The sequence below is a fragment of the Pseudozyma hubeiensis genome, assembly GCF_000403515.1.
Source record: "Pseudozyma hubeiensis SY62 DNA, scaffold: PHS27, whole genome shotgun sequence".
Taxonomy (NCBI): Eukaryota; Fungi; Basidiomycota; class Ustilaginomycetes; order Ustilaginales; family Ustilaginaceae; genus Pseudozyma; species Pseudozyma hubeiensis.
This window is the reverse complement of record NW_012133809.1, coordinates 323291-350930: the sequence shown is the minus strand read 5'-3', so window position 1 is coordinate 350930 and position 27640 is coordinate 323291. Positions and strand designations below refer to the sequence as shown.

The following is a 27640-nucleotide window of genomic DNA, read 5'->3' as shown; positions in this document are numbered from 1 at the left end:
TCAACCTACAGTCTCCTTCCCACGTTCATCCCGACAGACACGCAATCGTTACCGACGGTCCATCGGAATCAATCCGCCGTCGAGTCAGCGCCAGGATCTGCGAACTATACCCTTCGTTGTCAACACTCTTTTCACTCACTACCAAAAGCAACCGTGTCCGCCACATCAGACACACAGCTCGTAGTTTCATCATCCGAAACGGCGAGAAGGGCTTAGCGAACCGACACAGCAGCACAGGATCCCATCGCTTCAGAACGCCAGTATGACGGTAGATGCGGCGCGGGCCTCCTCATCCGGAGCGACACTCCCTACCGACGATGATGTGCAGATCGCCTTCCTGCGTTCCATCGCGCTTCATCGACCAGTGGGCCCACACAAGCACTTTAAGATGCTTCCCATCATCGCAGACACACAAAAAGCGCTCGATACCCGTTACGAGCGTCTATCGGCCAGGCTTGAGAAATTGGGCTCCGCAGCACCACCCAGCAACGCGCCTGAAAGGAAAGCCAAGCCATCAACCTCCACCGGCGCTCCAGCCAGCAGCTCGCGCATTCGACGTGGAGCAGCTCCAGGTCTTGGTCATACACGCAAAGGCTCACGCTCGCGCTCCACCAGCGTTGCCAGCTCAGGTCCAATGGAAGATGACGCCGACCGAACCGATGACGACGCAGAGCAGAAAGAGGAGGAGGAGCGAGAACGACAGCAAGAGACTGAAGAGACGCGACTCGCCATAGCAGAGCTTGGCCTCGATCGCGTCGTGAGCTCCAAAATGATCTGGAACGAGCTGCACGACCTTTTCGACCTCGAGGCGCTCGACGAGATGGAGGAAGGCGCCATCTTTGACTCTTCCAGCCAAGCGGGTACCAGCACGGATGCAGGCGACTCGAGCAATTCCGATACCACACCACGCTCCTCACCGACCGCCTCCAAACGCAAACCGAACACTCTCAGCGCAGAGAGCAAGCCTGGCTCGCTCTCCGCTGATGTGCTGTCTAGATGCGTGTTCGAACATCCTGGCTCTCCCGACTTCCATGCAGACGGGGCGCGTAAGCCCAGATCGAGCTCAAATTCTCAAAATTGGATCTACGGCGACGACATTCGAGGCACTGGGGATGGCATGTCCAAGCGTGATTTCTACCTGTGGCCATGGGAGGACTTTGAATCTTTGATCGCGGAGCGCCGCGTCGCCAAAAGCGGAGAAGAAGAGAAGGATTCTGCGATCGATCGTAAAGTCTCTGCTGCATCAGAAGTCTCGACTTCGGAAAAGAAGACCAAGCGCCCAGCCTCTCCCGTCGCCGATGCCAAAGCTGAAGCAGAGGACGAAAAAGACGACGGCGACGACGCGCAAGAAGAGGAAGATCTTTCGGACCCCGACTCAGATGCGGATCTTTCCAAAGATTCAACTCCCAAGCGACGCTCTACTCGCCGCGGACAAGATTCAGCGGTTGAAAGCAGGGGCAAGTCCAAGCGCGGCGAGGCACGCGACACAACTGAAGTGCAAAGCGAAGACGAGCAAGCCGGCAAAGACGCTGCTGACGACGACGACAGCGAGTCTGTCGAGGAGAGTGATCGCAACGAGCGGGTCCTTACTCGCAGAGGTAGTCGCCATGCACCTACACCGCTCAGCCGCGCATCGCGCCAGACTCCCGCCGGTCGCAAGAGCACTTCCGGCAACGTGACGCCCACTCGTTCAACGCGTCGCAGTCGTCGAGCAGGCAACGACGATGTCTCGGGCGACGAATCAGCCGGAGAGGAGAAAGTGGATGCTAGCGACAAGGACCAAGAAGACGACGAGGAAGAGGCTACACAAAGCGAGACGGAAAGCGTCGCTCGTCGTCGGTCTAGCAAAGCGCAAGCACCAGCCTCGGCACGAAAGTCGACCAAGAAACGAGGTGCACCCTCGAGCGACGAAGAGGATGCAGACGCACGACCTTCCGTACGTCGCCGCAGCAGTCGCAGGGCGTCTAAGTCGGACGACGTCGAGCCAGCTGAAGAAGAGATTCAGGACGAGGAGATGGCGGATGCCAAAGAAGAGCAAAGCGAGGCAGGCAGCGAAGCCGGAGATGCGAGTGGATCAGAGCGGGCAGAAGGGGAAGCTGACGAGCAAGAAGAAGGGACGGACAACCAAGAGGACGGCGACGAGGAAGCCGCGTCTGACGAAGCGTCCAACGAGGGCGGATCGGATGAGGAAGACGACGATGAGGCTGGAACCGACAGCGATTCCACCCCCGGGCGTCGAGGTCAACGATCTAGCAAAGGTGCCGCTGGTTCTTCTGGTCGACGCAGTACCGGCGGTGGAAAGGCGAGTCGCTCTACGCGCGCCTCCGTCGTCTCGCGCTCCAGCGCAGCCAAAGATCCGGCACCTTCGACGCCAGCCAAGCAGACTCGATCGAGTCGATCATCGGCCACCCCTGTCGGCTCGACCTCGCGAAGAGGAAGTGGCGACAAGCAAACGACCTCGACGCCGATTCCTCGCACACCCGCCTCAGCAAGAGCCGCAACGAGAAGCTCGGCGTCCGTGGATGCTCGCAGCACTCGACGAACGCCTCGACGCTAGATCAGCGCGAGAAAACCAAAATGACATGTTCCTCCATTCAATGCAGACGAACTTGTCGCGTCTCACGACTGAAACCTTCGTATGACCCTCTGAGTTGAGCAGCAGGAGAGAAAGGTGGTGAATTCCGGCACAACGTGACGAGGTCTGTGATAGTGTACAAAAGGCAAGAGTCGGGTTCATGGTGATCAATTCATAGCGCTACCTTTTCACGGCCGTCGTTCTGCACCCTCTGCCTAGCGTCAGCCTCCTTGATGTCCAACCCAGCGTCGATCCACTGTTTGACATAGGCGTCCACCTTGTCACCGGTCTCCTGAGCATTGACACTCCTACCGAAAGCATCCACGAACTTGCCCTCTGGATCCATGAGGTAGAAAAAGATGCTGTGATCCACCAGATAGTCGCCCATGGGATCGGCGCCGGGCGGGGTGCTAAAGTACACCCTGTACGCCTTGCAGGCCTGCTTGACCGCTTCGAACGTGCCCGTCAACCCGACCATTCTAGGGTGAAAGTCTTCGATGTACCTCTCTAGCTGAGGAACGGTATCGCGAGCTGGATCGCAAGAGATGAAAACAGGGTTGATGACCTTCTTGCCGTACTTTGCGTCGATCCTGTCGACCACTTCACCCATCTTGTCGAGTTCCTCCGGGCAGATGTCTGGACAGTTTGTGAAGCCAAAGTAGACGAGAGAGAAGCTGCCGAGCAAGTCCTCATGAGTGAAAGGATGCGATGTGGAAGTGATCAGGTTGAAAGGACCGCCGATGCGTGGACGACCCACTTTGGCAGATGCGGTCTCGGCTTTACGTCTCTGCTCTACCTTTTGCTTCTCGGAGCGGAAGTAGTAGAGCAGACCAGCGCCCGTCACGAGGAAAAGGAGACCCGCTTTCAGGTTGAAGGGTCCAATAGCGAGCTTATCCTTTGCTGATTCTTCGCGCTGGGAAGAATAGAGCCGATGATTGTGAAGAGGTGCGACAGATGGTGCAATGCGAGTCGATGGTCGGATGGTTTTCCGTGAGAGGGATGAGATACCTCGAGTGGTGAGCTGCTGCCGCTGCTGCGATCGGAGCAGCGCCGATGAGGTTCGCATTGTGGCGGATATCGCGTTCATCTCGTGTGATCAAGACGATGACGAGCGACAGTGATGATGTAGAGGTGACAAGCAGAGATTAGGCCAAGAACTAGCGATGTGCTGTGAATCGTCGGAAGCAGCCGAACAGACGAGGTGGAGGAAAAGTCTAAAAGATGCGCTTTCTTCTCAGCCCTTTCCACTTTTCCTATTGGTTTTGGTAGAACCGGGCACTAAACCTAAGGTAAGCGACGAATCTCGGAAGTCGGATTGATCACACAGCTGAGCGCAGCCTGCTCCACTTGATCATGCTTTCACTCTCCTTCTCCTCCAGATACAACTCCCTCCAACACCATCACCTCAAATCGGCTTTTGCATCGCAAGCATGAGCAGCAAGAGGCTCAATAAGCGTCAGCTGCGCGAACAGCAGGAATTGGACGAGCTGGCCGACGCCCCAGTGCCAACCGCATCCTCCTCTGCAACATCCAAAAAGTCACCGTTCCAACAGTTGGACGACTCGGACGTCAACCCAAGCAATGATGAGGATGACGTGGACAGTGAACCAGCGCATGCATCAAATGTTAGCAGAAAGCCGACGACGACGTCGCTGTTTGCTGCGCTAGGCGACGGTACCGATGGGCAACAAGACGCCGATGATCAAGATGATTCAGAATCAGATCATGACATTTCCACCCAACAAGCGTCAAAGAGCAGCAAAAAGAAGAAGAACAAGAAAAAGAAGAAAGCCGCCGCAGCTACTGCTACAACGGAGGAAGGCGCCGACGCAAAACTCCATTCAGAAGACCAACCCACAACGCAGCAGCACAAGACAAACGGACCTAGCAAGAAATCGTCGAAGAAGAAAGCTTCCTCAACTGCGCCAGCCGCCAACGCTGGCTCGAAAGACGTCTCTGAGATGTCCATCGATGAGTTCGACGCTCTTCTTGCTTCGCAAGCTTCGCTCAATGCTGCGAACACCTCGAATAACACTGCCCGCTCTGGTTCGACCGCACCTTCGACACTCAACAGAGTCTCTGCGTTCCGCACACACCTCAGCCTCGACCCTCGCAACCTCGACCCGGCCATCGAGCTTCGCCGTCAATTCGGGTCAGCAGCCATCAAAGCCTACCAGAACGAAGCCGACTCCAGCGGTCGAGCCACTTCCGGCGCCCGGGCAAGAGCACAGGCCAACAACCCCAACCTCAAAGTGCGCTCCATACTCTGCACACCAAAGGACCACTGGCCACCCATCAGTCGTAGCTTTACCGGCATGAGCATGGACGTCCTCGACTCTCGCTCCCACGGTCGCATCTGCGCATGGAAGCACAGCAAAGCCTACCGCCAGGTACAGATGCAGTTCCTCCAAGCGGTGCGTAGCTACGACCCCAACGCACTCATGGCGTTGCTCCGCGTCTACCCGTATCACATCGACACGCTCCTTCAGCTGTCCGAATACTCGCGTCATCAGGGCGACTTGGGCCAAGCAGCCGACTTCAACGACCGTGCGTTGTTTGCACTCGAACGCTGTGCCAGTCCCTACTTCACATCGTGCCTGTCGAGCACGACCTCCGGTCCACCTCTGGTCAACTTCAACAAGATCGAGAATCGTGCTTTCTACATGGCTATTCATCGCAACATCGGCTTCTTGGGCAGACGTGGAACGTGGAAGACCGCGCTCGAATGGGCCAAGTTGCTGCTGGGGCTGGGTCAGGATGGAGAGGACCACCACGCGGCGCTGCTGTGGATCGATTTCCTCGCCATCAAATCGCGCCAGCACAGGTGGCTTTTGGAGCTCATCGAAAGGCTCGATGAGCAACGATCGCGTGCCTCCGCGGCGGGAGGAAAAGTCTCGCACGTCGACGAGGTCTCCGTCCCGGCGAAAACGATCGTCGACGCAACCGACAAGGAGCCTGCTGGAGAAGGTGCAGGATACAATGGCACACTGGACTGGTGTGTCGGTCTCGCCTACTCGCGCGCCCTCGCTTTCCGAGCTGTCGAAAAGGAGGAAGGCGACAAGACGCACACCCGATCCAACTCGGCTCTTCGTCTGGCCATCGCACGATTCCCCGCCGTCGCACCCCTGCTCTGCAACAAGGCCGGTGTAGAGCTGCCATCCAAGATTGCCGGTCATCCAGCTTTCCAGCTCTCGACACGCTACTCGGGCTCTTCGGATACGCTCGCCGACCTGCTCACGCACATCTACGTGCTGCGATCCGAGTCGCTATGGAAGGAACCCGGGTACGGCGAATGGCTTCGAAGTACAACGATGTCTCTGTCGGACGCGCTCACCGCTGACTTTGATTTGAGCGAATCGAAACGGAAAACGCAACCTGCGTCTGCGTCGCACAACACGAGACAGGGGATATACCGACACGTACTGGTGTCAGATGTACCCGATACGACGAGGCAGCAGCTGATCGCGTACCTCCCACCGAGCATTACGGGCAGCAGCGAGCAGATGGACGCCTTTGATCCCGTACCACCGCGAAGCGCTCCACTCAGCAGCAGCTCTGGCGGGGATGCGGAAGCAGACGTGGATAGAGAAGTGGAGACAGTGACGAGGTACGACGACGAGTACTTTGCGCCCATCATGTCGGATCTGTCCTCGCGAAGCCGATCCGCTGGTGCTGCAGGTGGAGGGCAAGCGGGCGGCGGTGGAATGATGCAGGCCTTCCGACGCGCGTTGCAGGGTCTCGGCGGAGTGCAGGGCTGGGACGCGGCGATGGAAGCGATGGACGACGAGACGAGGGAGGACGTGATGGCCCAGGTGATGCAGATGGCGCAGGCTGCGCACGGCGACGGAGCTATTCCGGGTGGGTTTGGCGAGGAGAACGACGATGAGGCCGAAGAAATGGACGCTGCACGCCCGGGAGCCTTTGCTGCCATCCGCGCTGCGATGGATGCGATCTGGGGTGGCGGCGGCGGCGGCGCAGAGGCGGGTCAGGGTGATCACCAAGGTGAAGAGCACGATGGCGAAGCGGACCATCGAGAGGAAGAATGATTCGTCGATGCTCAGTATCTCTCATACCTCCCACAAATGTGCAATGATCAACACGACTTGCTTCAAAGCAGCACAAACAATCGCACACCAAGCTGTCTGAAGGAAATGTGCATGTGGTGTTGTGTGTCTTGCAGGTTTCTACGGTGACATGTTCACTGCATCGAGTCTACATCTGAAACCTCCCCTCTCAGCCTCTACCCTATCCTGACCCCCTTATCCACTCCCTTCTCACGAGAACATCTTGCTATACGCAGCGCGCATCCCCCTCAGCTTCGCCTCCTTCCGCCTCGCCACCGCGGCCAACTCCCTCCTGATCCCCGCATCCTCCGGCGCCTTCTCCGCCGCCCTCTTCAAATCCTCCTCGGCCCGCTCATCGTCCTTCTGGGCAACGTACGCCAGGGCTCGTCGGTAGAAGGCCTTTGCGAGATCCGACTGTTTCTTCTTCTGCTCCGCGTCCACGGTTGCGTTGGATTCCCAGGTGGCGGGTTTGGCGGCGGTGAGGGTGTTGATCACGGAGGTGGAGTTGGAGATGGCGAGGGTGGGGTGGGGAGGGGTGGTTTTGAGGGCGCAGAGGGAGAGGTTGAGTTGGATGCTGGCTTTGAGCGTCGTGTAGTCGGTGGAGAGTTGGGGAGGGGTGTCTTCTGGCAGGACGGGGTTGAGGTTGAGGTAGCGGAGCGATTTGAGGTACTTTTCCATCGCTACTGCAAAGTTCCCCTTGGCAAACTCGGCGTTCGCAATCGCCTTTAGCGCATTGCCGATCTCGTACGTCTTGGCAACATCACCTTCCAACGAAGCGTCTTGATCCTCCGGAAACTCTTCGTACACATCACCCGTCGAATCCGCCTCGATCCCACACCCCTTCTCCACCTCCTCCTCACTCAACTCCCCGCACGCCACAATCTTCACATCCTCCTTCGGTCTATCCCCCGAATCCGTCTCTACACCCTCCACCCTCCTCACCACATTCTTCCCCCTAATAACCCTTCCGAACACCACATGCTTCCCATCCAAATGCGGCGTCGGAACCGTAGTCACAAAAAACTGACTTCCATTCGTATTCGCCCCTGCATTCGCCATACTCAGCAGGAAAGGTTGATCGTGCTTGCCCGTAAGATCTTCATCTTCGAATTTCTCTCCGTAAATGCTCTCGCCTCCGGTACCGTCCCCGCGGGTGAAATCGCCTCCCTGGATCATGAACTTCGGAATGACGCGGTGGAAGATCGAGTTGCGGAACGAAAGTGGTTGACCGGTAGAGGCAAGTTTGGAAGTGTTGGTGCAGAGGACGCGAAAGTTCTCGGCTGTTCGGGGTACGAGGTGCGAGTAGAGCTCGAGGACGATCCGGTTGGAACCTGGTCGAGAGGCGGAGGTGGATCCAAACGCCAAGTCGAGGTAGACGACCGGGTTGCCGGGCTTGGGCGTGACAGATTTAGACATCTTTGGCAAGTGGTTTCGAGTCCCAAGTGATGGTAGGGAGGAAAGAGAGAGAGGTCAAGGCGTTGAATCAAGGGAAGAAAGAACAACACCCACTCTCCTTTCTCGCTTAAAAATCAAAAGCCTTTCTCGCACTTTCAACGCTCCGCTTTTCTTCGCACGCACAGACCTGCTTCCAGCTCAGCCTTTAACTTCGCGCTCTCGTGTGGGTTCGATCGAAACCTTACATTCACCACCAAATCAAAATCGATGTGAACCTTCATCTAGTGGTCGCAGCACATCCGATGTTCGCATCCACCAAGTTATCTTTTTCAGAAGAACGTCTGATCAAGCTTAGATGAGCCGAAAGCTTGAAAATTTACGTCGGATGGCGCTCTCGGGATCCAACTCGACGACGCACGGACATTTCTGCAACAAGAGCACCATCGTATCGGTATCGTCTGATGACGGCCACGAACTGTATCAACTTTTAATATCAAGCTCGGTCCGCAGTGTAGACTCCACCAAACGCTTACATGATGCAGCAGTCTTTCTTGTCGTCCTTGTTCTTCTTCACCTTCTTGCCCTTGAGCTTGTTGCCACTGGCGCTGCTGGTCTCCTGCCTGTGTCCGTACAGATCGTCGATCACCTCGTCGTGCACTGCCTCTGCCGGTCTCGGGTCTGCTGCTGCCCCGCTGCTGGACTCGCGGTGAGAAGCGCGTCTGACGAAGGAAGAGAAGCGTGTCTTTTTCACCCGCGATGGCGCACCGTCGGCACCTGCGTTTCCTGCACCAAGTCGGGTCGTATAACCATCATGTTGTGGCATGCGGAGCAGATCCACCTTCCACACTCCACGAAGCGAGTTGCAGAGCCAGACATGAGCTACCCCTGAGTCGACCCGTCCGACAAGTTCGTCGAGCGTTACGTCCTCCTCTGTCACCAACCCCTTACCTACCAGCCAGTGTCTAAGCAGACCGTCCAGCATGCCCGTCTGCGTTCGCGGTGTCACGAAGCGCGACTCGCCTCCATCCGCGCTGACCTCTTCCACCAAGACGTTGGCCAAGCTCGACTCGGTCACCAGCCTGGTCGGCGATGTCACTATTGCACTTGATCTATCTACCACTTGCTCCATTTCGTCGTTCCACAGAATCACGTCGAAGCATTTCCCATCCGTTTCGCGCATTCCACTCAGCACGCTTGCATCGGCACCCACGCGCTGCTTGGCCGCTTCGTAGAACCCACGTGCATCCGTCTTGTTGAACACGATCGGCTCCAAGTCCATCGTCCGCACGCGTGTCGGTTGCAAGTCCAGTCGCACGCTCGGTGGTCTGTGTACCCTCGCTCCATCGTTCAGAGTGCTCGGGAACGGTGCGATGGTGCGCTGGGTCACGTTGATCGATCCATCCCGTCGAATCGCTACACGGATTCCTTTGACTTGACCCGGTGCGCTGTCGCCGTTTGCGTCCTCGCTCAGCTTTGATTCGATGGCGGCCAGGATGCGTTCCGACTCCAGCGACCTCTCCTGCTCCAGCAACGGCATCGACCACACTGCAGAGTAAGCCCGACATATGGCACCCGCCGACAGCTTCAGACGCTCCAGATGCTGCTCGAGCAATGGAATGTGCTGATACAGCCGGTGCTTCTCTGCGTGAGTATTGTTGGCAAGGAACGGGTTGGTTGGGTGCGCCGCGCTTGCTGTGGATGCAGCTGTCTCTGTAGCATTCAGAAACGGATTCGTCGACTGGCTCGCAAGAGGAGCAGCTGGTTCTGCAGCTCCGATCGACAGTCCTTGCAGTCCGTCCAGCAGCTCCGACTGGCCGCGTTTCATTTGTGGCGGTACCAGGCTCGATACGACCAATGCATCCGCTCCGCTCGTGCTTGGCTCTGCCTCGTACCGCATGGTGGTGAACACCTCATTCGGCGTCTCAAACACCGGCTCGGGTGCGGGTGCGGGTGCAGCTGCTGCGCCGCGTTGCTGCCCTGGCGCCACTCTCGACTGCGCCCCATTTTGCTGCGACTGTGACGGTCTGTTCCGCCTTCTCTGCTGGTGTCGCTCCAATCGATCCTGGTCGTTGTGGTAAATCTGCATCGCCAGCGCATAATCGGCGTCTTCATTCTGATGAAACCCCGCGCCTCCCGCTCCCGCCCCTCCCAACCCGTCTGCATCGCGTCCCACGTAGTCGCCTTGCCGCAGCGTGGACTTGTGAAACTTGCCGTCGTAGAATTCACTGCTTGCGCCATCCACATCCACCAAGCTCTCCCATACGATCTCGTCCTCCATCAAGAAACTCGCGTCCGTAGCAAGCGTGAACAGGGTCGGCGGCGGCGACAGAGGAGCGGCACCTGAAGCTGCTACCTCCACGCCTTCGTGAGGTAGCCGCTTGTATAGCACCGATAGATGCGAGTTGCGAAACAGTGCTACCGGTTGGCCTGCAGGTATCTCTTGAGCAAGCACGAACAGACCTTGGTACGTGAGCTGGGTCGACTGCGTGTCAAGGAACGACTGCAGAGCCAGCGCCTGGCGCACGATCGCTCGCTGTTCGTCTGTCCAAGCCAGACGCTCCGGTTGCTTGCCATTCGAAGTATCGCTCTGGCTTGCCAGCTTTGCCGCCAAGACGCCGACCCCACGATCACGAACAACGGCACCATCGGCCACCTCGTCGCCCTTGACCACAATGTCGGTGGCTCGATTGTAGCTACCTGCTGCTTGGACAGCCTCGTAGGTGTTTGCGTCGGCAGGATCGGGGAGCCAGCCGTGAACGAGCTGCACGCCGCACAGCTGGAACAGGGCCAGCTCTCCGGCACCTCCATCGTTGCCTGCGGTTGCGGCGAAGGAGGTGATCGAGTCGAAGCCAACATCGACGTCCAGCCCGAGCTGAGTTCGAGGCAAAGTGCTGAGCGCCGCTTCGAGTCCTTCTCCTCCGTGACCTTGGTTGGTGACTTTGGTCAGCAGATGCTCGGCGAGCAGCTGACTCAAGTAGCTGTAGCTGACTACCGGTCGATCGGGAGGCGTGATCTGCAACTCGCCGTTCAATAGCAGAATATTGCACAGAGCGATGAGCGAGCAGGGTCCATTCTGGTTTTGGGTGATGATCTTGCAATCACGCCCTTGCCAGAGGATATCCTTGAGCGACCATTGGGCCTCGTCGTTTGCTCCACTCGCCGGAGCTTGAGCCGGTTCTGCTGCTGGTTCGGATGACGATGCGCCGGTCATACCGGGTGCACCCTGCGTATGAGATGGCTTCCCGGTTGATGTCCGGCTGCCAGAATGATTATGGTGGTGATGGCGATGATGTGGTGTAAAGGCGGCTGCTGCTGCGGCTCCGGCACCACCATCCCCTCCGCTCCAGCCGCCAAAACCTCCACCGCCGCTTGCACCGCCGCCATCCATGTTGCGCGCCTAATTGCGATGATAGGTCTTTCGAGTACGTATGGATCAGAGTCAGCGCCGACAATGACTGCGCATGCGATGGACTCGGGGCACAGGAAGATGATGTGGATGGAGGGAGGGACGGAAGGAACAGCCAAAAACATGCGTGTTCAGGGTCCAATACACGCCGCGCACAGACTCGCTAAAGCACAGCCTCGCTTCTTGTGTGCGACACGCCAAGCGAAGCTTTCCTCAGCGCTGTCTTGGCACGGAAACTTCGCTCCTTGAAGTGCACAGCGTTCGGATCACTCTTCCCGGCCAGCCCACACACACAGACCATCAATATGAAGATTCCGACTCCTCCTTTGCATGCAACTCATTGAGTCATGATTGGAATCGACTTTGAGGAACATCCCCACCGCTGCTATCCCCAGCTCCCGCAGCAGGACCATTCGCAGTGAGATCCGTGACGCCTTCCATGACACTCACTCCTCCCATCAGTAACCCAATATCCAAGTCGCTCAACGACGCCGCTCCACCGGCGCTTCCAGGCGAACTCAGTCCGGGCGATACCATGGGCATACCTCCTTTGCCAGCCAGCTGATTCTGGAAGAACCTGCCCACGGTATCGGGCGTACCTGCTGCGCTAAAGGCAGGCGACATGTTGGTGCCGTTGCTGTTGAGTTGAACAGCTTGAGGTGTGGTGCCGGTAGGCTGAGAGAGCCAGTCAAAGTTGGATAGGAAGTACTGCATCCATTCGTCGCGCTCGTTTGCAAAGCTTTTCCCCTCGACGGGTGCTGGCTCAGATCCCATGGCCGCTGCTGGAGAGGTGGTGCTCGACTGAGGCCTGTAGGTTGTGCCAGAAGTAGTTGGGGTGGGACCGAGTAGCGACGAGACAGACAGGTCGCTCGGTGAGCCTCTGTGTCCTCTAGCTTCACCGTCCAAATGGTTGGGGAATGGGTTCCGGCGCAGAGCCCCCGCTCCGTCTTTGGCGCCGCTCTGACCGTCAATTTCGATGCCATCAGCATCTGCTGATGCTGTGCCGCGCTCAGAGCTGGTGGAGAAGGTGGACGTCGGACGACTGATGCCGACCTGAGATGCTCTGCCGCTTGCATCTGTAGCGATGCCCGTCGCGTGAGCCGTACCATTGGCCGACACAGTGCTAGCTGCAGACCTGCCACGTGCTGCGTTCTGCTGATCGTGCACCTTTGAGCTGGCCGACTGTCCTGCTGCTGCGCGCACTACCTGTCTTGCCAAAACCACCAGGTCTCTTGCCTTGTGCAGTGAGGCTGTAGTGCCGTGATCGGCGTAGATACGCTCCTTCTTCTCGAGGTACTTGATAGCCCTGTCAATAGCTGCGAGGTAGCCAAACGCCAACTCTTGATTGCTTGGCTCGCACAGAATGGCTGCCAGGACTATGGTACAAGCCGAATCGAGATAGAAGCTGCCGAAACGCATGTTGTCCAGACCGGGCCGTGGCATGTCGCTTCTCGCGTTCGAGATGGCGTCGATAATCTGCTGCCCAGCACGCGCAGACGTGTGCGTCTTGTCCAGCACGCTGCGCGGAATATCGGTGCCGATGGAGCGGCAATAGAGCGCAAAAATGACGAGCGGGCTGTGAATGAGCAGACGCAAGTACCACCACAGGATAGTGACAGAGTATCGTCGCACCACCAGATCGGACGAATCCGAATCGTCGTCAGCGTCGCGATTGAAGCCGTCGCGCAGCCCGATGGCGAGCTCTTTGGGAGCATCGTGTCGAATGCGCAGCATCTCGGCTTCCATGCGTTCCGAGGCGAGCAACACATCGTGTGCGTTGGCTGGCGGGTTGGCCGAGAGCCTGCCCATGTCGGAACACACGCGTGCAATCTGCGCATAGACAAGCAGATAGGCGTCGTACGAGTTGTCCGGCTGTGGCAGGCGTGCCGAAACATCATCGTCGCGGATGGCAGAAGCCTGGCCGAACCACGTCGAGATCATCCTCTCGATGCCGTAGCAGGTCCACCAGAGCTGCCGATGCTCGGCGCTCCGTGGATTGCCCGGGGAGTGAAAAGTCTCACGATGGAGACCGATCGAGATGCACATGCGCGCTGCGTAGCCAATGTACAGGTAGGCAACGTTGGGGCTAGACCACTGGAGCGAAAAGAAGCTCATGAGGACGAGACATCGTGCACTCTGGATGCTCGAATTCTCGACAATCTCTTCGAGCCGCTTCTTGGCGAGCAGGAACAGTGTTGTGGCGCACGCGATGGCGCCTTCTCGGGTCAGCGATACCGGGGCAAAGCAGTCCTCCCAGTCACCTTCATCCATCAAGGCACCCAGCGCGAGGACGACATAGAGTGCCGCTAGCTCGTTGGTACGCATAGGAGCGGGGCCAGGTTTCTGACCTGATTGGCCCGGCTGAAGCTTGCCCTGATTGCCTGGGCCAGAGGCAGCCATGGAGGGGACTCCAGAAAAGCCGCGCGAGAGGTGGCCGAGCGCTTTGGCATCTTTGACCCATTTAACGATCTGTCGTTTGGGAACCGCGCCTAGCTGGGGCTGGATGAGGGTCATGTAGTTCTCGATGAAGCGGTCGACGATGGACGGAGGCAAAAAGGTCGAGTCTCCGACGGCTTCTTGGCAGGCATCGAGGGTGGGAAAGCTCTTTTCGGATGGCGACTGTCGAAAGATGATGTCCTGGTGACCCCAAATCTTCATACTTTCCGGCAAGTGGGAGCGCCGATTTCTGTCGGAAGCGCCGAGAGGTGCGTCGTGGCTTCCATTAACCCGTGATGTGCTGCTGCTTGCATGCTGATGCTGTTCGCGCAGTCTGAGTGCTTCGACCGTCTGTGCCAAGCGGTGCTGAAAGTTGAAATTGGAGGTGAATCCGTAGAATTGCATGTTGCCGGTGTTCTGATCGTGAGCACGGATGCCGTCCTCGGTGTGCAGATCTGGATCGTGATCTGTAGGTTCATCCTGTTCGACCGAAGCGTACAGCTCGAGGTGATGTTGCACATAGCCCGACTTGCGGCTATTGTTGGACCGCGAAGGCAACCGATCGCCCCATCGTCGGTCGGCAATCTGATCGATCATGGCACGCTTCTGCCGCTTTGCAGCTCGTGCCTCTGCGACAGCATCGGCGGCAGAAGCGGGAGCGGAGGATGCGTCGTCGCTGTTGGCATCATCGTTGTCGTCCCTTGGTTGCGACGAGCGGTTGGCGTTAGGTATGGATGAATTTGAGCCGGTTCGGCCGATGCGCTTTGGCAGCGGAGACTCGATGGTTTCGTACTTGCACTCCGCCGAGTGGGCCTTGCATCGGTCGCACGGTTGCTCGCCGTTGCACTTTGTCTTGCGCAAGCGACAAACAACGCAGGCTTTGGCCACGCGGAAGCGCTTGAAGCCAAAATCGGCAGCATCAGCGGACGACATGATGTCTGCTGAAGGAAACTCGGATGTACGATCGTAAACGTGCCCTCGCCGAAAGAGGTGCTTGCGAGAGAACGATGCAGATGGTGTGTAGAGCACCGGAATGGCGCAGAAGCAAGTGCTTGGTGCAATCGCGAGGAAGCCGTCCGCTGGTAGGAGGGGACGAGGCCGCTCTGCAAGGAAGCGGGGCCGCGATTAGGCTCTTGGGCGTGAACAGTATGGTGGGTCCAGACGATGAGCGCTTGCGGCATCAGGCTCGAACCTGGCGTGAGGGTCGAGATGGGTGAGGCTTTGCTCAAGGTTTGGTGGGCTCAGGAGGTGGGTGGCAAGATGGGCGCAGACGAGCGTCGATGTAGGTCATCTAAGGGTCGCCGTGGGCGGTTCCGGGGACAGAGGAGAGTCTGGAAGGGTGGCAGAGACCGAATCTACCTGCGACGAGGCATACGCTGCGAGCTCGTTGTCGGATGATGCCGAGTGCAGAAGCGAGGATTAGAATCAGCGTTGGACGTGGTTGCGATGCAACAGATGAAGATGGATGAAGCTAGGACTTGACAGACCTGCTGTCCGTGCCGACTGAGATAGTCGCTCGGAGAAGCCGAGGGGCGGATTGCTTGTCGCAGCGATACGGGTCGAGGAGATCAGGGAGAACAAGGACGAGCAATCGCGACAAGGGTAACACGAAGGTCGAACTGAATTCTGAAATCGAGCTCGTCCGCTAACTTATCAGCCAACCGAGCGTGTCCAGAAGTCGGATCGGTTGTCGGATAGAACTCGATTGACTGGCTTGTTGGGCTTGCGTTTCCGTCAAGAACCCTGATTCTTCTTCGACAGGGTTCACCAGAAGCAACCCATCGTCAGCTCTTGACCTTTTGCAGCCTTCGATCATCAATCATGTCTTAACAAGGCAAAGGTACCCGACCTTGCAATGCATCCACGTTCGACTATCTCTAAACACGGTATATGATGGCAAATCTGTCGTCCCGTAACATCCGCTTCTTTAGCTCAGTTGGTACGAGCGTTCGACTGAAGATTTCAGTTCTTCGCAGCTAGGATCCCGTCCTATCCGCTATTCGAAAGGTCACCTGTTCGACCCAGGTAAGGAGCATTCTTTTTGCATTCTTTTTTTTTCCGTAAATTCAGCGGGGACTGATAGCCGATAAGCGGTGACGAATAGAGGCCGACGATGCATGCAAGAACGGGGACCGATGTTTCGCTGCAGGGTCCGGCTATGCTGTACACCATTTGGTTTTCCCAGCCTGGCCAAAGGCGATTCTGCATAGTCGATTGCAACGATTGCAGTGATGATAGCATGGCCGCTAGCGGGATCAGGTGCAGATGCGCAAGTCAGGAGAAAGCTTCGATTCGAGGCTCGCTGAATGTCGGCTCCTCCGCCGGATGTTCCGATGCACTGTACGGAATATGCGCAGGAGGCGTGGCAGCGTCATTTCGTCCAAAACCAGGAAGTGGGACCCCGAGCATCTTCGGATTTTCGGCGTGAGCTCCAACCGCACTACGCCGTCTGAGCTTGAGTTGCCCAACCTCTCCTCTCACCATTGTATCTTCGCCATCACCCTCTCTCCCTACGATTCCTGCGCCAGTCACATCCAAGCCCTGCAGACGGCTGCTCCGACAATCGATTCGGTCAATCTTGACGGTTCTAGCACTCTGTTCTCCCTGCAGAACGACGCTGCCACTACAGCTGCTGACTCTTTGCACTCATCCTGCTCAGTGCTCGACACGGCATCGCAGCTCGAGCCGTCCCTGAGGTATCACCTCCTTGCCAACTATACGGCTACACCATGCAAGTCTCATAAGCTTGCTGGTCGTGACGCGGCTGTCTCCTCAAGCACAAAGGCTGCCGCTTCGCCATTTGCTACACAGCACCAATCGTTCGGCTCGGTCTGCTGCTGACGTCGTCAGCAATGTCACCTACCATGTCGCCACCGGAATCAAAGTCGAGTCCGCACGAAGCAGGCCGCATTCGATCCAGTCGAGCTTGTAAGCATTGCTCCCGTCGCAAAGTCAAGTGCGACGGTATGCAGCCATGCAGCAAGTGCTTGAAAGAGTCCATCGTCTGCGAATACGGTGTCCAGAACAAGCGTGGTCCACCAAAAGGTTGCGATCCAAGAGGCGGTCGCAAAAGGAAGGCCAAAGATCTATCGTACGATGTCCCACTCTCGTCCTCAGCCACTCCTATGCCGTCGCGAGCATCGCCGTCATCCAACGGATTTGGGTCCACTCTTTCCGGCATCGAGTCACCTCGTCGTACAATCAATAATGAACACCCTCCCGAACCGCACGTTCAACCTCACGCTCAGTCTTCTGACTCAAGAACATCCTCCGATGCACATTACGCTGCGCGGGACAGGACTCCGTCGGCTTCCTATCATGCGCCACATGACCCTCCCATGACACGGCCGCGGTCGCCACCCCACTTGCAGTCACATCTGCAGCCATCAATACCACCAGATCGTCAAAATACTGGTCACGCTTGGTTGCCGTCTGCCCCCGGAACTCGCAACGCTCATCCTCACCCCTCGTCTGCACCCTATCAGTTCGATGCTTATCCTCTTCAGAGACCCGGGCGCGACCATCATCGCACCTCGCCTCAAGCATTGCATCACCTCATGCCGTCCGCTCACGCTTCCGCCATCGAGTCCGGGTCGCAGCTTATGCAAGATCGCACAGCGTCCGGCTCGCCGCTCGCTCGATCAACCGCCTCATTTCCGTCGCAGGCATATTCCACATCACGCTTGCATTCCAGTGGCCAACACCACGAAGCTCCTACCGCCCACCATCCGCCTGCAACCTCCCTCTATGACCGCATCTCGACTCTGTCCTCATCATCCACCCTCTCGAGTCGTCATCCGGTATCGGCAAGCAGATTCGCAGAGCCCTCCCTCGTCACGCCACCTTCGACGGCTCATGGTGCCTCATCCGCGCGTCACCAAGCCTTCGAATCGTCTGACGCTTTCACCTCCACCTCAAACGATCGCAGCCCGGCCTCGACCGGGATGCCCCAACGAAGCTGGTACAACGGCTCGCGCCCATCTTCGCCGCGCGGCCCTCTGTCCTCCTTCTCCCGCTCCCAAGTCTCGTCTCCAGGCTCTCATTGGCTCGACCACCAAGGCCGTCCTAGCTCCGGCGCTGCTGATCGTTTGCAGACCTCTTCGTCCCACAAGATGCATCTCGAGGATCGTCTGCCGCCTCACATCACCCAGCGCCTCCTCGATATCTACCAGACCTTTGTGCACCCACACTGGCCCATCATATATCTACCTTCTTTCGCCTCTCTGCACTCGCTCAAGCAGTCACGTCCCATCTTGTTCGAAGCAATGCTCGCCGTTGCTTCCAACACCTTTGATGCCTACCACGACTCGGCCTCCCATGGTGATCAGCAGAGCTCCAACCCCGTCTTGGAGATGCTGTACGCCGATTCGCCTCAATCGTCCGAGCAAGCGTATAATGCGAACGAGCTGCGTGACCACCTTGTCCACCGCGTCAAGACTCGCATCTTGGAAGGCAAGTTCACTCAGGATATCGGTACCATCCAAGCTGCCATCCTCATTGCCGTCATTGAACTCGGATGTGGCGACACTTCGAGCGCTTTCCACTTTGGCGGCATTGCTTGTCGAATGGCCCTCGACATGAACCTTCATCGCTGTACCACCCAGCCTTCGTCCTCCGCTTCTCATGCAAGTCATCACACCAAGGTTGTCGATGGCAGAGACCAATCGCCACAGTCCTCCGCGCAGGCGCAAGAACGATTGCGAGTGTTCTGGGCTTGCTACATTGTTGATAAGATCCTTTCGACCGCGCTCGACAAGCCTGCTCAGCTGCGTAGCGCAGAAGTCGAGGCAGATTGGCCATCTGTTCAGGAAGCTGACGAATACGACGTTTGGCTCAACGAGACCACGCGCAAGTTTGTCGACAAAGCTCAGCTGCCTTACCTCGAGGGCGTCAAAGTGCACGCCCTCAGCAGCTTCAAAGCCTGGGCCGAGGTCATGTCCATCCTCGAGCGCATTCTCGAGCAAGTCTATAGTCCTCAGGCGAAACGTGATCGTCGCCGTACTGGAGGGACATCTGACTGTCAGGCGTTGCTTGCCCTCAACGAGCGGTTGAACAACTGGCGCGCCAGTCTGCCCGAACACCTCAAATGGTCGGGCACCTGGCTCTCGTCCGAGCTTCTTTCTTCCGGGCCGGATCCTCGCGGGTCCGCTGATCGCAAGGAAGGCGAGGCGCATCGAGGCCTGCCGCCGCAAATTCTCACCATGCGATCATGGTATTGCATTTGCTTAATCCTGTTGCATCGTCCACGTGTGCCAAGACTCAAAGACTCGACTCAATCTCAGAGAGCAAGATGCGCTTCCGACGAGCCCGCGTCCATTGCAGTCGACGACGAGAGGATTACGAGCGCGGTCAAGGCAGAGGTTCGGTCCTCTTTGGCTGCTCAGGATGATACGCCTGAACCAGCTGGCCTCGACATCTGCAATGCAGCGGCAAAAGAAGTTTGCGACATCTTGCACGTATATGGTTCTTCGTTCCGCATCCGCAAGATTTCGAGCAGTTGGGTGTACATCATCTTCCAAGCCGCAACCATCCATGCCGCCTTGGCCGCCAGCAAGAGCGTCGTGGTCTTCAAAGCTCGCCAGTCGTCTGTCTGGAATCGAAGAGATTCCAGGCCATTGGACAATGCGATGTCACCTCCTGGCCGGGGCGACGACGTTGATGCACGTGCCGGCGTTGGCGATTCTGAGTCACACCGCGTGACCGAAGCAGAGCTGGAAGGTTCTTCAGAGCTGGTCAAGACTAGCGCTAGGTATCTCGCACAATGTGTTCGCTATCTCAAACGTATTGGACCGACGTGGCAGAGTGCATCGCATCATGTTGCTGTACTACGCAATTTGTGCATTGCGAGCGCTCAAGCCAGGCGGAGCCCATCGAGCCCTTCGACGGCGCAACACTTCATTACTAACTCGGACGTACATCGAACAACGTCATTCCCCTCGGGTGCCGGCGTCAAGCTTGAGCACCAAGGCAATGGCTCAGCTGATACGCAGTCGCAGATCTCCCCGGCTCACCATGACTCTGGCTTCTCGTCCAACCTGGACAGAGAAGGGCACGCCCAGCACCAGCGCCTACGCTCGACTCACCCGGACAACCAGCAGGTATACCACGACCACGATTTGGGCAACGGAGCGATGTCCTTGAACGGTACTTTTCCCTCCAATCCATCTGACTTTAACATGGCAGATCCTCACTCAATACAACCGCCACAGGCGCCATACGCATCAAACCCTGTATACGCTACCCCCTCCGACCACGGTCAGCTGCTCGCGTCGCAGCAGCAGCAGCAGCAGCACATGATGCAACAAGCCATGCACATGATCAATGCCTACGATTCCACCTTCTGGGCTTCCATGCCCGTAGCTTCTGAAGGATTCAACGAGTGGAACGAGTTCTTCAAGACCTTCAACCCGGGCGCCGTGACGGGATTCTCCGGCCAGTTGGCGGATTACCACCCGACGGCAGCGGTAGATCTGATCACGGCGTTGCAGGATCCAAATCGGTTGCTGGGTGGTGTACAGCAGCAGTGAAAGGTAGCTATCGGGTCGTTCAAGGCGATAAAGTATGAAGCACAGACTTGTGGGGAGAGAGTGACCGTTGGTCTGAAATCAACCTGATGAAAATTCCGTTTCTTCTGCAAAAGATGTGTTGATCTCCTGGGGGTGAACTGTTTACATGTGTGACGATATCAAAAATGGGGTCGAATGTGTTGGTGTTGTCGGAAATTCTCTACTGCTGAGCATCGTAGAACTCCTCCTCGTCGTCGTCGTAGTCGATACCGTAGTCGTCGAGGAAGTCGCGTTCGTTGAGAGGTTTACCGGTGACCCAATCCCAGACCTTTGTCATGAGGCTCTTTCCTCCCGCAGTCGGAGTCACCTGTGCAGAATCAGCGTCGTCTGTGTCGTCACACTCGTCGTCGTTGTTGCTGTTGCTGGGGGAAGCGGTAGCGGTTGCAGCGGGGGTGCTTGCGGTGCTGGAGCTTCTGAGGAGAGGGGGAGTGTCTTCGGGGCTGATGTAGCTGGGATCTACTGAGGTGGTGGAGGATGGCTTGGCGGAGCTAGCGGTGGCACTTGCGGTAGCGGTAGCGACTTTGTCTGTGACGGCGAGACTGGACGTCTTGGCGCCGCCGGGGACGGTGAGCGTGAGCATGGTCGAGTAGGTCGTTCCATCGATTACGCCTGTGAGAGGAATCGTAAGAACCGCCGGGGTGGCTTGCGCTTTCATCGACGAGAACGATGACAAGTTGATCGGAGCAGCGGTAGGAGTGGCGGAGCTCGACGAGACGGCATTCTCATTCGCGCTGACGCTGACAGTGGACGAAGCAGAAGCAGTGCTGATGGGTGCATTGACCTTCGTGTTGCCACCAAAAGCATCAGCGGGAACGAGGATGGTCATGGTCTTCCAATCAGCATCGTCGTCGGTTTCCTCCTTGCGGTTGTTGGCGAGAACGTTGGCGAGACTCGAGAGAGAGGTCGGTTGGGCTTGGGATGGAAGCGTGACTGTCATGGTGAGATCACCGGTGGCAGCAGCAGAGGCGACGGCAGCGGAAGGGGCGGCGGTGGCGGTGGGGTTGGCGTCGGACGTGGGTAGAAGGGTGGTCGCAGATGCGTCAGATGCGTCCTTCAGACCACCTGCGAGGGAGGGAACTGCAGTGACTGCTCCAGTGGGGAGGGCTGGAGCATCGCTGACAGGTGCAGAGACAGAAGGTGCTGCGGAGACAGGGGGTACTGCACCCGTGGGCAGCGCAGGTGCGGGAGGAACTTCACCCGTGGGCAAAGCAGGTGTGGAAGGCACAGCACTGCTCACCGGGTCTGGAACAGCAGGAACAGAAGGCGAAAGCGCGCTTGGCACAGCAGCGTCTCCCGCTGGGCTAGCAGTAGGAGGGGTGCTGAAGTCGCTGGGTACAGGAGCTGCAACTGGCACACCTGCCAGGTCACTTGCCGAAGCAGGTGCAGCACTGGTAGCAGTGCTGGCACTAGCGTCTGCAGCGGTAGCAGCACCGCTAGCCTCAGGGACAGCAGCGTTGGGCACCATCGTCGCGCTGGATGGCGTGGGAACACCCAGTCCCAAACCGGACTGTTGCTCTTGCCTCTTTGATGCTTGGAGCCCCTGCGCACCGAACTGCTGCATCTGCTCCGCGACGATCTGTCTGTACGCATCTCCATCATCAGCGTTACCGCTCAGTGCGGCATCGGTCGAACCAGGTGCCCCAGCCGGAGTACCAACGACCTGCTGATACAAGCTTCCATCATTAGGGTTCCCGGTCATGGTCACGTTCGAAGCGGGGATCTGCGCATTGGAAGCAGCCACTGGAGCAGTAGCCGGAGTAGCAGCGGTAGCACCTGCTACAGGCGGAGTAGGGTCCCAGTGGTTGATGATACTGGACGTCTTGTCCGAAGTGGACAGCGCAGCCTGAGAAGCAGCTTGAAGCACCTGCTGCAGCTGAGAATCGGCAGTGGAAGTGTTGGCGGAAGAGGCGGGAGCATCCGGAATTCCCAAAGCGTAGATGTCCTGCTCGGTCATCTGTGGCTGAGCGACAGAGATGAATCCAGCTGGTGCAGGGGCGGCAGCAGCGTCGCTGGTTGCATCTTGCCTTCTGATCGAACCGACAGGTGCCGTGCGGACGGGGTGGAGCGAGCTAGCTAGCACAAAGGCAAGCGTGACGGTACCGACCAGCGAGGCGAACTTGGTGGAGGCTACCATGGTGATCGTGGAAGGAGCAACGGTGATGAGGGCGGAAAAAGGAAAGCAACGAGAGAAAAGATTCGGATTTCTGGCACGCAGACTATCAAAGCCGGGCCTGTCGTTTACGAATTGGCGGTATGTCGTAGACGATGAACAAATCGTTCTTCCTCGATGTCGCTTGTTGGAGGTGATGTTGAAAGGCTACCAGAGCCAAGGGTTTCGAATCGAGATGAAGGAACAGTAGGAGAGAACACGGAAGGATTGCAGAGAAACGGAACAGGTGTTCAACACCAGTACAAGGAAAGAAAATAGGAGAAGGGGGCCGCAAAGGAAAAGAAGGAGGACGTTGCATGGACTCCCCGAGTTACTTATACTTTCTCGAGCATACTGTGCGGATGTGTTGCTGGAGTCGTCCGTGCCTGAGACACAGTAGAGTTTGACTTGGTCAAAAGTGGAAAGTGGCAGGAACATAGGAGAGCTTGAGTTGAAGTGGCTTCTATGCGGCGGCATTGCGGCGACCAAAGCTGGGATGCGATCTGTCAGGGAGATCCTTTGCATGAATCGTCACGCCCTTCATTGATGAAGTCTCGCAGTCTGCGCTCATCCAGGACGCCGAAGTCACCTGGCGTAGTCACGAGAGCCCTCATGCAAACGTACTGTAGAGTTCTGAAGGTGGCACGGAAATCCACGCCCGAGAACCAACGAGCCGTCCTTAGTTGACTCCATGTGATGCCTCTGTCTCACGTCCCAAAGCAGTAGGTGCATCTGCACAAGCACGGCGTAGATAGACGCTTGACCGAAGAAAGCTTGGAGTAATGAAAGAACCTTGGCGCTGTTTGACGTGTCCCATCGGTTGTGTCGACAGGAACTAAAATCAGAATTGAAAAGTACAGAGAAATAAAAATATGAATAAAATAGACTTCCAGTCGCCACTTTCTGTAAGGACGAGAGAATGATGTCGTACCAGCTGGCGCCGTTCTGATGTAAGGCGAGGGACCTTCTATGAGTGGCCTCGCATGCGGGAAGCCAAAAGCTTTCCAATCGTTCGGCCGTTCGCTCCTCACTAAGAGACATAGTCGTTGTCACGACTTCCGAAATGACGGCAAAAAAAGAAATGGAGTGGAGACTGCATGAGTCGAACACGCGACCTTTCGCAAGTTAGACACCTCAAGATGCTAAGCGAACGCTCTACCAACTGAGCTAAACCCCCGATCGATGAGATTCCGCTTCTTATTGCACATATATAGACACCTGTGTTGAAAGGTTTGACTCAATCAATATTTTTGACGTGAGTTGCGATAGAATGGCGTGCCAGTTTAGCGCTGCCTCGGCAAAGAGGGCACGAAAAACGGAGCGCTATCAGGGTCCAAGTGAGCCCCGCATTGCGTGCTTTCGGATCATTTGCAGCTCGCTATCCTCGGCTCTCTGACACGTTCTTCTGCGAATATACTGGAATCCGACTCGCGCATTCGGTGGGTGTGCCCGCATCGCTCAAGGTGTCGACGGTAAAATATGCCCTCCAACGATGGACATGAGCTGAGAAGTCTTGACTGCCTTTCCCTGATACCAACAGAGGCCGAGGGTTGCAACAACTACCTGGTAGACAATGACGTTTCGACTTTATTGATTTGCAAAGCACAATTCAACGATGCTCAAGGAGTTCCATTGGGGAACCACAGTGCCGGCAGTGCAGTCGCGGTACCCAGACGGTCGCACAAGCACCGCAACGAAGGCAGCAGCGGCACCTGTCATGAGTCGGTGATTGCATCTACTCGACGCTGTCTTCCAGCGGTACCGCAGGACTGACGGTCTTGAATTCCAATAAATCACCGCTGGACCCTCTAACGAGTCTTCTTCTGAGAAGAATATATTTTAAAAAAACGCGCGGCCTGCCAAATTGCGCAAAGCCACGCGCCGTCGTCGATGTCGCCATCCGCGTTCGTCTCACGTCAAAGCACACCTCTTGTCCCTTTGCGGCATCTTCTACTCTCGTCAGACGATAAGATCGCTGCTACCTCGGCTGAAATCGCACGCTCGGTGCACTTCCGTTATTCATCAGAACTTGACTCCGCTGATTCCACAGATTGGATCTGAGTTTGTCTGCGTGTCTCCGCCTTTCTCCTTCACCTACATCGACGGGACGATGTCTGCAACCTGTGAAAGCGGCGTTCGCTTTGTAGCACTCTTCAGGGCGTATTCTCTTGATTCTTCTGACGCACCCTTCCGTTCCGGACGATGGTGCCTCACTTGTACCATATCACTGATGTAGCCGATCTACCGTTGCACGCAATGCCGCAACTTGCATTCGCAACTGAGATCTTCCTCAAAATGCTACGAGTTGCCGAACTGCCTGCTGATTTCACTACTTACTTCACCGTGCAGAAATCGAGTAGATGCATGAAAAGGATTGCCCTGTTCTTGCAGGTGGTCTGTGGTCGCCACAAAGGAAGAAGGTCGATGGACTGGAAAGGTCGGACAGGGTGAAGAACAATGAGGTTGATGCAGGAGGTCTGTGCTGTCTTCGCATAGGGATGAGGAAGAAAAAAGTAAAGGTAAATAATTTTTATCGTGCCCCCCTGTTCGTCATAAATACCCCCCGTCCCCTCCGCCCTCCTCCCTCTTCCCTCTCTTCCGTCCCAGGTCCTGCCATCTCGACCTCTCGTTCGACCTCTCATAGGCGTCCTGTCAGCTGTACCTCAACCTCATTCCATCTTACAGCACTACTGCGAAGCCCATTCCCACTGAGAATGGCGGCCGACTCGATCCCGCCTCCCCTTAGCCAGGGCGTAGGCTACGGAGTCGTCCTCGGCTTCGGTTTTGCCTTTGCCGGTGTCATGTACTACATCACGCGTCTTCTCTGGCGCTTCAACGGCGAAGACAATTCACACTTCGAGACCTATGCAACTGCGGGCCGAAAAGTCGGCACCGGTCTTACCGCCACCGCCGTTTTCTCCTCCTGGGCATGGTCGACTGCCCTCCTCTCCTCCTCGTTAGTGACTTTTACATATGGAATTGGGGGCGCATACTGGTTTGCCGCGGGCTGTCTGGTGCAGATCTCTGCGTTCGCATTGCTCGCAATCCAGAGTAAGCTCAAGACACCGCATGCTCACACAGTGCTCGAAGTCGTCAAGGTTCGATATGGAACTTTTGCGCATTGGCTTTACATGTTTTTCTGCCTGGCAAACAACATCATTGCTGTGGCGAACATGCTTCTTGGTGCTTCAGCAACCGTTTCAGCACTCACTGGCATGCACATCATCGCATCGACTTTCCTTCTCCCCGTCGGTGTCTGTCTCTACACCATCTCGGGTGGTCTCAAAGCAACATTCTTGACCGACTGGATGCACAGCGTCGCACTCCTCATTATCGTCATTTTCCTCACACTCAAGACGATTACCAACCCTGCCGTCGAATCGCCCGGTCATCTCTGGGAGCTCGTCAAGGCAGCCAATGTCAACAACTCCATCGCGGGAAATTATCGTGGCGCGGCACTCACCATGACCTCCAAGGGCGCGGTTGAATTTGGAATTCTGCACACGCTGGGAAATTTCGGCCTTGTCGGTAAGTCTCGATTTCATATCATCCTGCAGAGATTGACACATTTACATGCATTACGTGCATTGATTGACGCTTTGTTCGCCAAACCTGTTTGCTGACCATGCCTCCCCTTTTGGTACCTCTTGGTGTTGCCCTTTGTTCGTTCGTTCGATCGACCAACAGTGATGGACTCGAGCTACTGGCAAAAAGCATACTCGGCAGATATCGCCGCCGCCGTGCCAGGCTACATCCTCGGCGGAGTGCTCTACTTCGGTCTGCCTTGGTGTCTCGGCACAGTCATGGGCCTCGCCGGATGGTCGCTTCAGAACAACCCTATTTGGCCAGCCTACGGTCGATCTCTCTCCTCCACAGAACTTTCCGCCGGCTTACCTCTAGGCTATACCGCTCTCGCTGTAGCTGGAAAAGGTGGAGCAGTAGCCGTCGTCATCCTGATCTTCATGGCTGTCACCTCCACCACCTCGGCTCAACTCATCGCTGTCTCCTCCATCATCTCATCTGACGTCTATCACACTTACATCCGACCCAAAGCTACAGACAAGCAGGTCATCCGCGTCTCCCGAGCCGCCTGTATCGGCTTTGCCATCTTCGCATCTGCTTTCTCGACCATGCTGTACTACGTCGGTATCAGCTTGACCTGGACATTGTACTTCCTCGGACTCATCACGTGTCCTGCGATGGTGACGTTGCCGTTGACGGTGCTGTGGAAGAAGCAGACTTGGCTGGCGGCGGTGGTTTCGCCGGTGGTCGGAATGGCTGCTGGTATCGCGACCTGGTTGGCTACTGCGAGCAAATACGGTAATGGTGTGTTGAACGTCACCACGACAGGCGAGCTGTTGCCGTGTATGTGGGGAACAATTGTCGCTGCCTTTGTTCCGGCAATCCTGTCTCCCATCATCACACTCGTCTACCCCCAACCAGTCGATTTCGCCTGGGAAAGGTTCAATGACATCAAACTCATCCAGGACGACACTTCCTCCACCACTTCATCCACCGATGATCTCTCCACCAACTCTCCCACCAGCCCCAACGAGAAGCTCACCACCATCCACGGTGAACCCGTCGGCAACCCTCACGCAACCCGCAGCGCACCTTACTCGGACGCCGAACTCCGCTACATGCACAAACAATCCGCCATCGCCGGTTGGACCGGTCTCGGCCTCTTCATCGCGGTGTGGGTTCTATGGCCGTTCATCATGTATGCTGCCAAGTACGAGTTCAGCAAGAAGTTCTTTATTGGATGGGTCGTGGTGGCTATCATTTGGGCTTTTGCCGCCTTGCTGATCTTCACGTTCTTGCCGCTGTGGGAGGGCAAGGGTCTCATCGCAAGGATCGTTAGTGGCGTGTTGACGGGCAAAGGCGCGAAATCTGGTCAGGAGAAGACGAATGGCCACGGAAAGAATGCGGAGACGCAGAGTAGGGTAGAACAGCCGGGCGCGAGCTTCTCTTCCAGCTCGTCATCCGGTTAGGGGAGATGCTCAATCACCCGACTGCTGTGTAAAATAGACAAAGTCTTCTCTCCTGTTC

At 56.9% G+C, this 27640-nt stretch overlaps 11 protein-coding genes and 2 non-coding genes across 13 annotated transcripts; 7 read left to right on the top strand and 6 right to left on the bottom strand.

Annotated features, from left to right (window-relative positions):
• Positions 1-262: 262 nt before the first annotated feature.
• On the top strand, positions 263-2557 carry PHSY_002716 (hypothetical protein; the record flags this gene model as incomplete). Its single annotated transcript, XM_012333338.1, has 1 exon — positions 263-2557. One exon carries the CDS (start codon positions 263-265, stop codon positions 2555-2557), a length of 2295 nt encoding a protein of 764 aa, XP_012188728.1.
• Positions 2558-2747: 190 nt separating this feature from the next.
• On the bottom strand, positions 2748-3641 carry PHSY_002715 (hypothetical protein; the record flags this gene model as incomplete). Its single annotated transcript, XM_012333337.1, has 1 exon — positions 2748-3641. The coding sequence occupies one exon, from the start codon at positions 3639-3641 to the stop codon at positions 2748-2750; it is 894 nt and encodes a 297-aa protein (XP_012188727.1).
• A 97-nt stretch (positions 3642-3738) lies between these two features.
• Positions 3739-6621, top strand: PHSY_002714 (cytoplasm protein; the record flags this gene model as incomplete). The annotated part of the gene is made up of 2 exons (XM_012333336.1): positions 3739-3864; positions 3955-6621. 2 exons carry the CDS (start codon positions 3739-3741, stop codon positions 6619-6621), a joined length of 2793 nt encoding a protein of 930 aa, XP_012188726.1.
• Positions 6622-6849: 228 nt separating this feature from the next.
• On the bottom strand, positions 6850-8055 carry PHSY_002713 (peptidyl-prolyl cis-trans isomerase; the record flags this gene model as incomplete). Its single annotated transcript, XM_012333335.1, has 1 exon — positions 6850-8055. The coding sequence occupies one exon, from the start codon at positions 8053-8055 to the stop codon at positions 6850-6852; it is 1206 nt and encodes a 401-aa protein (XP_012188725.1).
• A 508-nt stretch (positions 8056-8563) lies between these two features.
• Positions 8564-11422, bottom strand: PHSY_002712 (hypothetical protein; the record flags this gene model as incomplete). Its single annotated transcript, XM_012333334.1, has 1 exon — positions 8564-11422. The coding sequence occupies one exon, from the start codon at positions 11420-11422 to the stop codon at positions 8564-8566; it is 2859 nt and encodes a 952-aa protein (XP_012188724.1).
• A 363-nt stretch (positions 11423-11785) lies between these two features.
• On the bottom strand, positions 11786-16048 carry PHSY_002711 (hypothetical protein; the record flags this gene model as incomplete). The annotated part of the gene is made up of 2 exons (XM_012333333.1): positions 11786-14979; positions 15889-16048. 2 exons carry the CDS (start codon positions 16046-16048, stop codon positions 11786-11788), a joined length of 3354 nt encoding a protein of 1117 aa, XP_012188723.1.
• On the top strand, positions 15798-15911 carry PHSY_007606. The gene has a single exon. It is a non-coding gene; the product is annotated as a tRNA-Phe (tRNA).
• Positions 16049-16141: 93 nt separating the features above from the next.
• On the top strand, positions 16142-16717 carry PHSY_002710 (hypothetical protein; the record flags this gene model as incomplete). Its single annotated transcript, XM_012333332.1, has 1 exon — positions 16142-16717. The coding sequence occupies one exon, from the start codon at positions 16142-16144 to the stop codon at positions 16715-16717; it is 576 nt and encodes a 191-aa protein (XP_012188722.1).
• Positions 16718-16740: 23 nt separating this feature from the next.
• Positions 16741-20403, top strand: PHSY_002709 (hypothetical protein; the record flags this gene model as incomplete). Its single annotated transcript, XM_012333331.1, has 1 exon — positions 16741-20403. One exon carries the CDS (start codon positions 16741-16743, stop codon positions 20401-20403), a length of 3663 nt encoding a protein of 1220 aa, XP_012188721.1.
• A 199-nt stretch (positions 20404-20602) lies between these two features.
• Positions 20603-22576, bottom strand: PHSY_002708 (hypothetical protein; the record flags this gene model as incomplete). Its single annotated transcript, XM_012333330.1, has 1 exon — positions 20603-22576. The coding sequence occupies one exon, from the start codon at positions 22574-22576 to the stop codon at positions 20603-20605; it is 1974 nt and encodes a 657-aa protein (XP_012188720.1).
• Positions 22577-23678: 1102 nt separating this feature from the next.
• On the bottom strand, positions 23679-23768 carry PHSY_007605. The gene has a single exon. It is a non-coding gene; the product is annotated as a tRNA-Ala (tRNA).
• A 302-nt stretch (positions 23769-24070) lies between these two features.
• PHSY_002707 (hypothetical protein) lies at positions 24071-24364 on the top strand (the record flags this gene model as incomplete). Its single annotated transcript, XM_012333329.1, has 1 exon — positions 24071-24364. The coding sequence occupies one exon, from the start codon at positions 24071-24073 to the stop codon at positions 24362-24364; it is 294 nt and encodes a 97-aa protein (XP_012188719.1).
• Positions 24365-25305: 941 nt separating this feature from the next.
• Positions 25306-27582, top strand: PHSY_002706 (potential urea active transport protein; the record flags this gene model as incomplete). The annotated part of the gene is made up of 2 exons (XM_012333328.1): positions 25306-26119; positions 26468-27582. The coding sequence occupies 2 exons, from the start codon at positions 25306-25308 to the stop codon at positions 27580-27582; spliced, it is 1929 nt and encodes a 642-aa protein (XP_012188718.1).
• Between the last annotated feature and the right edge of the window lie 58 nt (positions 27583-27640).